Here is a 7637-nt window from a genome sequence, read left to right on the forward strand (position 1 = left end):
CCCATCCTCTCAGTGAAAATGTTCAACGCGCTCTGTCACAGCACGGCTAATCATCTGTCGGTTCTCAATCAGGTTGGAATAGAATCCAGTGATTCTTTTGCGTCTGTCACTAACGCCCAGCCCTCAGGAGTTTGAAGCTCGTCACAGTCATTCAATCCTTGAATCCTACTCAGAATACCACAGGCAAGGTTTAGACCTTCCGGATTCTCTTGAATGCCGCCATCAATTCTAGCTTATACCACGAAGATTCTGGTTAAGGAATCCAAGAGATATTCACTCAATCTAAAGTAGAACGAAGGTGGTTGTCAAGCACACGTTCATAGGTGAGAATGATGATGAGTGTCACGGATCATCACATTCATCAAGTTGAAGAACAAGTGATATCTTAGAATAGAAGCAAGCGTGATTGATTGAAAAACAGTAGTAATTGCATTAATCCATCAAGACACAGCAGAGCTCTTCACCCCCAACCATGGGGTTTAGAGACTCATGCCACAGAAGATACAATAAGAAACGTGTAATGTGTCATGAGGTAGAGATACAATGTCAAAAGGTCCTATTAATAGTGAGCTAGTAACCTAGGGTATACAGAAATGAGTAAATGACATAAAAATCCACTTCCGGAGTCCACTTGGTGTGTGCTTGGGCTGAGCATTGGAGCTTTCATGTGTAGAGACTTTTTCTGGAGTTAAACGCCAGCTTTTGTGCCAGTTTGGGTGTTTAACTCCAATTTTTGTGCCAGTTCCAGCGTTAAACGCCGGGAATTCTGAAGCTGATTTGCAACGCCGGTTTGTGCCATCAAATCTCGGGTAAAGTATGGACTATTATACATTGCTGGAAAGCCCAGGATGTCTACTTTCCAACGCAATTAAGAGCGCGCCAATTGAGCTTCTGTAGCTCCAAAAAATTTACTTCGAGTGTAGGGAGGTCAGAATCCAACAGCATCTGCAGTCCTTTTCAGCCTCTGAATCAGATTTTTGCTCAGGTCCCTCAATTTCAGCCAGAAAATACAAAATATACTAAAAACATACTAAAAACAATTCCAAAAAGCGTATAAATTATCCGCTCATCACAAACCAAAAAACCATAATAAAGCAACACCATCTAAAAAAGTTGGAAACAATCAGTAGAGTATAGGATCAGAGGCACCATTCAAAAACATCATCGATTGGAATTTGGTAACATGGATGTGGGGATAACCCAACCCCTCATATGGCTTGAGAGTGGTCAATAAAGTGAAGTTTTTTGGCATTTGGAACTTTAAGATTTTCTCGGAAAAGGGATTAGATATCGTTCTCCCTTTGCAGGTGTCGTCTCCTTGGGATGTGTGTCCGAGGAGTGCTTGCCATTTCTGGTCGAGGTTGTTTGTGTTCTTTCGAGTTCCTTCCTCCTGTTTGTCATTTTGACGTTAAGCTAGGAGTTCCGCCATCCTCTGAACCTCGGCTTGGAGTTCTAGGTTTTTAGCTAGTAGCTCGGATTCTAATAGTTGTGGAACTACATTTTCGGCCATCACGACAATACCTATAAAAGGAAAATAAAAATAGGAGGAGATAAACAATAACAGTGGGGTTAGATGTATTTTCTGCCCCCCGAGGGACACCAAATATTCCGTCCTTAAGGTAATAGTTGAGGTATGTTGCCCTTCAATAGACATAGGTCTTCCTCTAGGTGAATTATACGTCGACCTCCACGGAACACGACGAGGTGGGTACCTACAAAAAGTACTCTGACGCTCAAGTCAGTGCGATGAATATCAAGTACAATAATAATATCTAAATCTTGCTCTTTGTATATTTTTCTGTTCTACCCATTTCTGTTCATTCTGCCTTCCTTATATAATGAGTAAAAGTGGACTTGCTCGCATGATTTTGATTGTTCGAGATATTCACGGAGGATCTTTTGTAACTTTCTCTTTTGTATTTGATTTTCCGTTATGCTTCAGCATAGTTTGAATGTGTCTACTACCGGTTTACTTGGTTTAGTTATACGTGACATGGCTGTTAACATTGTGGCCGAGTTTTAAGGGGTCAGTGGCCGAGGTATAGCGTCCAGCTCAAGTTTAAAATGGAGGGTCTCCAAAAACGACGTAGTTTTGTAACAAGGCCTAGGAACTAATTTTTGTTTGCACATGTGGACAACTGATTGCCACGTATACTAGTTTAGGTCTTCATATCAGTATTTTCTGTTTTGTCCTGTTTGTCATTGACGGAGAAACAAAACCAAGAACTGTTTGTCTACCGAAATTAAAAGTGAAAGTGTTTTTTGTGTATTTCAAAAGTTAGAAGACTAAAGTATCTGATTCTAAAAAGTAAAAACCTCAAATACTGATTTGGGTAATTATTCTATATACAAAGAAAGAGTTCATTGTCTAAAAGATGCATTAAAATTTTGGTATTCGATCCTCATATTTTTTTTAAGGAAAAAAAAAAGAAAAGAAAAAAGTTATTCGTTATAGCTCATCTCATTATAGTTCAACTAAGCAGAGTACAAACGCAACAAAATTGTTGTAGCTGTTATCATCTTTCACTCTAAAGAAATGCAAGTCGTCTAACATTTTCAAAACAAAATGAGGAGAAGAGAAAGGAATGAGGAATGAATATGAGAGATTGATGAGAATGAAGCTTCATTGCCATTTTTCTATGTACTTGACACATATTTTGCAGAAATGAACAGATAATTAATAAATCACTGGTTAGATGATTTCCAACAGAAGGAGCCGAACGCAAAAAACCTTTCGACATTCCAATCACTTGGCAGAAGGCACGGTGCATAGTAACCCATGTCCAGGATTATGCTCTAGTGGATACATGGTTGTGCTCTTCACATACCTCATATGATCCTGTGCTGCCTTTCTGAGCTTTGAAATTGTATCTGGATTTCTTTTAACTTGCCTCTTAATAATGGAACATGCACTCAATGGATTTCCAGATCCTGCTCCAACTCTCCTGCAGAAATCACAAAATCAAGAAAATCACACTAGTCAGTATAATCAATCTCCACCGACAATGTCAATCTCAACATTTCTACAGTAAAACATATGCAATATGTCTCTTTCTAGAGAATTGCAGGAGGTAATCATGATGAATATAAAGTATATAAAATTTAGATTTATTATCTCCAACTTCTACATTTGGACAGGAAGGATGACTCTTGCCAAAATAAGCTACACAAAAGTTCCAGATAAATGCTTTTTACTCATAATATGGTCAACGAAATACTAATTTATCCTTGAGAAATGCAGAATCTACAAAGAAATGTTCCTAACAGCATTGCTAACACCTTAACAAAGAAATATGGGAATTTTAGGGCTCTATAATTAATGGATTGGAGAGTGATTAAAGAGCCCAACTTTTTTTTTGTTAGTGTGTTAGCCATCTTGTTTGGCACATTTGTATGATACAACATTACTCATTATCTATTTGGAACAAGCTACTTTCATCTTTTTTCATAAGAGCAGATGCCAATGTATCTTAAAATACATGCCACTACAATTATACATCAAGACCCCTGAGAAGAGAGGATAAATATGAGGAAAAATTAAAATATATCATTTACCCCAATAACTTCTCTGAGGCAATCCTGGCATCCCTTATCATGTGGTTGCTTGGAACCCATTTTACAACACGGTTCGGATCAGCTCGCATGGGAGAATGGATTTTGATAAGCTTTGACAATGGAAACATGTAGATAAAGTCAAGATTCGAAAAACATAAAACAAAGGTGATCATGCTCTCAGCACCAACAAGCACGAAGTGAACATTTAACATAATAATGGGGAAAATTCCAAGGTTTCCTTGGCACCAAAGGAAAGTCATTACTCATTAGCATGAGTTGAGCAAAAGACCTCAACAATGTCAAAACATCATCTCATAGTGGTAAAATTTATAAATTCTACGTTAATTCCATGTGCAGTAACAAGTATATTAAACTTACTCCCAAGCATTCCATCATTTGGTAGTAAGCTCTACCGTGCAATGGGGTATGGCCTTGACGAGATTCGGAGAAATATCTTGTCCTATGAAATAAAAAAGGAAGATTTTTGCTCAAGAATTCATATAAATAGGAAAGATACATTAACCGTAATATAATTGCCAAAAGAAAATATTATACCATTCTTTATACCCAGGATCCACAGTGAAACCATACATATCCACAGAATCACACATAGAGAGTGCAAATTCAAGAGCCTTAAGCCCAGTTCCTTTTGCTGCTGAACCAAAGGATGCACCTAGCATGAGATACAGAGGATTTCTTATAGGAAGTTCCTGCCAAGGAAAAGTAAAAAATTGCTTGACAAGATAAGAGAAACTGCTGGAATGCATGATACAAACAATTGTAAAATAACATTTTTATACCCAAAAGAGAAAAGAATTTTAGAAAAATGGTTTCTTTTGACAAGGGAACATACCCGAATCATTTGGTTCATGATGTCATGAATCGTTGTTTTTATTATCAAAGCCTCTTTCCTTTGTTCTGCAGAATCGTTGTTTTCGTTATGGTTGCAGTAATCCATAATAGGCTTTAACTAATGGAGATTTATTATAAGTTTATAACAAGCCGCAATACCATCTAATTCAACAACTTTATCCAACGCTTTGGCAGATCCTCGGTTCAGAAGGCGAAATGTGCTTTTCCGACCCACATACTCAGTGTAATTCTGCAGTGGTAAATAAAAGTGCGCCACACAAGGTCTTAATATTTCAGACAATAAATAGTTATAAAACACCAGGAACACCCTGTAGGGCAACAAACCTGTATTGGAGCACCATTTTCCCTTATGACAACATCATAACCATCTATCTCCTGCCCAAATTTTGTTTTCAATAGATCTCCCGAATTACCAATAACAGCACAGCGCCCAAACTGCCTTGGGAAGTATGGTGGTGTTTCAGGAAGCACAAGTGAAAGTTTCTCCAAGCACAAGGTCTTGTTCTGGCAGCGGTTACTGCAACACAGAAAGATCCTATTCTATGAATATTTCTACTAACTCAATTTCCTTGTATACAAATCCCACAACTTACAACGGGTAAATGACAAATTGTTGAAACATGCTATGTTATACATTGAGAAGTCTATGCTGTAATACAGTGGAAAAAGAGAGCTTAACAAAAGGTTTAACCCATTTGGATGCTGGCCTCTAGGCTGAACCACACATATCTCTGGCTTACATACGTTTAACTTGTTAACAGTGACTTGTCAGAGAGGTTACCCCAACTGAAGTTTCCATCTTAACTGACAATTAAGAATGTGCTATAACTGAGAAACTGGTATAGCATCATATTTTGAGTAACAATTCACATGCCTTATTTCTGCATAAAGAAACTCACACTAGCATTCTTGTATGACAGACTTATGTCACCGTTCTTGCGATTTACAACACATGTAAAGTGTAACACTATAATTCATTTCTAATAAATGAATTAAACTGTCAATTCAGTTCATTAAGATATGTTACCAAGATTGCATAATTAGTAAAATACAATCAATTGTTTACTTACAGAAGTATTCCTTTATTGATCCTACGCCAAGCATATTCTTCCCATCCATTTGGTAAAGAATCAATAAATTCCTTGGTCAATATAGTAGTACTGTTCCGAACCTGTGTAATCAATTCATATCACACACCAATAAAATTAAAGAAGAACACCATAAATTCCTTTTAGAGGATCATGAAAACACATAGTAAGTTGCTTACCTGTTCCCAAGTAGCCACAGCTTCACAGAGATTAAAATCAAACGATAGAGCTTCAAGTTCACCAGTCTTGGGATCTTTCTGTTAAGAGAACCCTTCGTAAGTCACCAAACAGGGAAAATATTTAGCTATTAAACCACATGTCAATTAGTATATCACAACTCATACTTGAATAGAAGGAACCAATTACCCCTAGTTCTAAGTGACTCGTAATTAACATATTTCAAGGACCACGTAAGCAACAATTCATTTTCATGAATAACAATCTAGACAATCAATATTTAGGAACATTTACCCATTTAGGGATAGTGTCACGGGGAAAGGTTATAGTGGTTTGGCAATAATCACTTCCCTTGGCTGCTTTCAACCCAAGTCCATTTGCACTCTGCATAAAACATAAAATTAGCAACTCAGGCCAACCATTGAAAGAATTCAACATTAAAGACTGAGAATCCAGACCTGAAAGATGCATACAGAGTCATACATATATCAAAGAAAAACAGTTTTCAACATTAAAGATATTGTCTCTTTAGTCTCATGCAACAATCTTACCATACTCAATCCAAATCGAATGGGAACCGAACCAACGTTTCTGCTTTCTAATTCGGCATTTCAACAATCATAAATACATACATGCACCCACACATTCATGCCTAATCTTGTATCACAATACTACACATCAGAATCAACACAATTTCTTCTGAGGCAAATGCAATAAGAAAATATAACTCACCACGCACTTCTCGAAAGTGTCATGCAGAGAAAGCAATGCTTCCGTGTCTTCATCTGTAAGCTGATACCTGCGAGCTGCAACAGTAGCATCACAATTAGAGTCTTTGGATTTGATGCACCTCAACACAACACAACACATCACATTCCATATGCTATGTGCATACATTCATACAAATACATACATACATACATACATACATACAGAGAATTGAGAGATTCCAGTGATGTAGATGGAAATAGCTGCAAATCCACAGATCAGAGCGAGCATCAAGCCCAATTGCAGAACCTTCATTGAATTCAGCTGACTTTCGAAGTGAAGCTACGCGATGAAAACAAAAGGATTAAGGGTTCATCGAACTATGTAGATTGAATCTGTTCCTACAATCAGCACTTGTATAATGCAATCACAGTATACGGTGTTAAGTGTTCTTCATTGATTGAATTTCATTTCAGATCTTACGTTTATGTTAATCGAAATGAATCCTTCCAGAAAAAGAAAGAAAAAAAAAAGGATAAAAAAGCATGTCGTTCACACATAAATCTGTTCACACGTTATTGTTCCATTTCCACACATCGGAGAAAAAGAACAGAACAGAACTGAGATCCTGAGTAGGGGTAACGTCCTACCCGCAGATGGACGGCAAGCGAGGGAGCAGAGCAGAGCAGAACGCGCGATGGCGCGATGGTTAGAATGTGATAGGCGAGGGTGAGACGGCGGAGTTCGGAGGCGGCGGGATGGAGGTGGAGATTAGGGACTGAGCGACTGAGGGAGGCCGGAGACAGAGTGAGTGAGAGCGTCCGGCGACGGCGGAGGACTGGCAGAGGGATTGAGGGAGTTAGAGGCGATAGACGAGTCAGAGAGATAGAGGTATTGACAGTGATTTCCTTTTTTTTTAGTATGTGGATTGGACTACTCAACAATAACCCAATTAATTTTCTATAACTTATTGAAGTCCATCTTTGGCCCAATTGCAACCCATCAGCATACTGTTTGCTAAAACATGGAAGCCCCCCTACCAACAAAAAATAAAAATAAGAAAGAAGGGAGAAACTAGCAAATGTTGGAGTTGTTTTGTTCCCAATAAATGCCCATTTAAAAATATTGAAAAACACACACACACCGAGTTTACATTTTATTTAGATAAAATATGTTGTGCATTAATTTTATACTATTCACTATAAGTGGCAAAAGAGTCACAATCCACCAGACCGG

At 37.9% G+C, this 7637-nt stretch overlaps 1 protein-coding gene across 5 annotated transcripts; it reads right to left on the reverse strand.

Annotated features, from left to right (window-relative positions):
* Nucleotides 1-2606: 2606 nt before the first annotated feature.
* LOC112790977 (sialyltransferase-like protein 2) lies at nucleotides 2607-7343 on the reverse strand. Of its 5 annotated transcripts, none has more exons than XM_072233288.1 (13): nucleotides 7052-7343; nucleotides 6627-6743; nucleotides 6426-6499; nucleotides 5988-6077; nucleotides 5696-5773; nucleotides 5499-5599; nucleotides 4753-4945; nucleotides 4567-4657; nucleotides 4409-4473; nucleotides 4111-4265; nucleotides 3934-4015; nucleotides 3556-3665; nucleotides 2607-2945 (listed from the first exon to the last, which is right to left on the reverse strand). In XM_072233288.1, the coding sequence occupies exons 9-13, from the start codon at nucleotides 4424-4426 to the stop codon at nucleotides 2747-2749; spliced, it is 564 nt and encodes a 187-aa protein (XP_072089389.1). In that variant the 5' UTR covers nucleotides 4427-4473; nucleotides 4567-4657; nucleotides 4753-4945; nucleotides 5499-5599; nucleotides 5696-5773; nucleotides 5988-6077; nucleotides 6426-6499; nucleotides 6627-6743; nucleotides 7052-7343; the 3' UTR covers nucleotides 2607-2746. The 5 variants fall into 5 exon arrangements, with proteins under 5 accessions (XP_072089389.1, XP_025689406.1, XP_025689409.1 ...); XM_025833621.3 differs by having other exon boundaries at nucleotides 6623-6743; nucleotides 7052-7325; XM_025833624.3 differs by having other exon boundaries at nucleotides 6615-6743; nucleotides 7052-7315.
* Between the last annotated feature and the right edge of the window lie 294 nt (nucleotides 7344-7637).

Source organism: Arachis hypogaea, chromosome 3, assembly GCF_003086295.3.
Source record: "Arachis hypogaea cultivar Tifrunner chromosome 3, arahy.Tifrunner.gnm2.J5K5, whole genome shotgun sequence".
NCBI lineage: Eukaryota > Viridiplantae > Streptophyta > Magnoliopsida > Fabales > Fabaceae > Arachis > Arachis hypogaea.

Coding starts and splice junctions, on each gene's coding strand:
- LOC112790977 (XM_025833623.3), bottom strand. CDS start 6,716: ATGAAGGTTCTGCAATTGGGCTTGATGCTCGCTCTGATCTGTGGATTT. Junction 6,078..6,425: donor ACACTTTCGAGAAGTGCGTG/GTGAGTTATATT, acceptor TGTTTTATGCAG/AGTGCAAATGGACTTGGGTT. Junction 5,600..5,695: donor CTGTGGCTACTTGGGAACAG/GTAAGCAACTTA, acceptor TTGATTACACAG/GTTCGGAACAGTACTACTAT.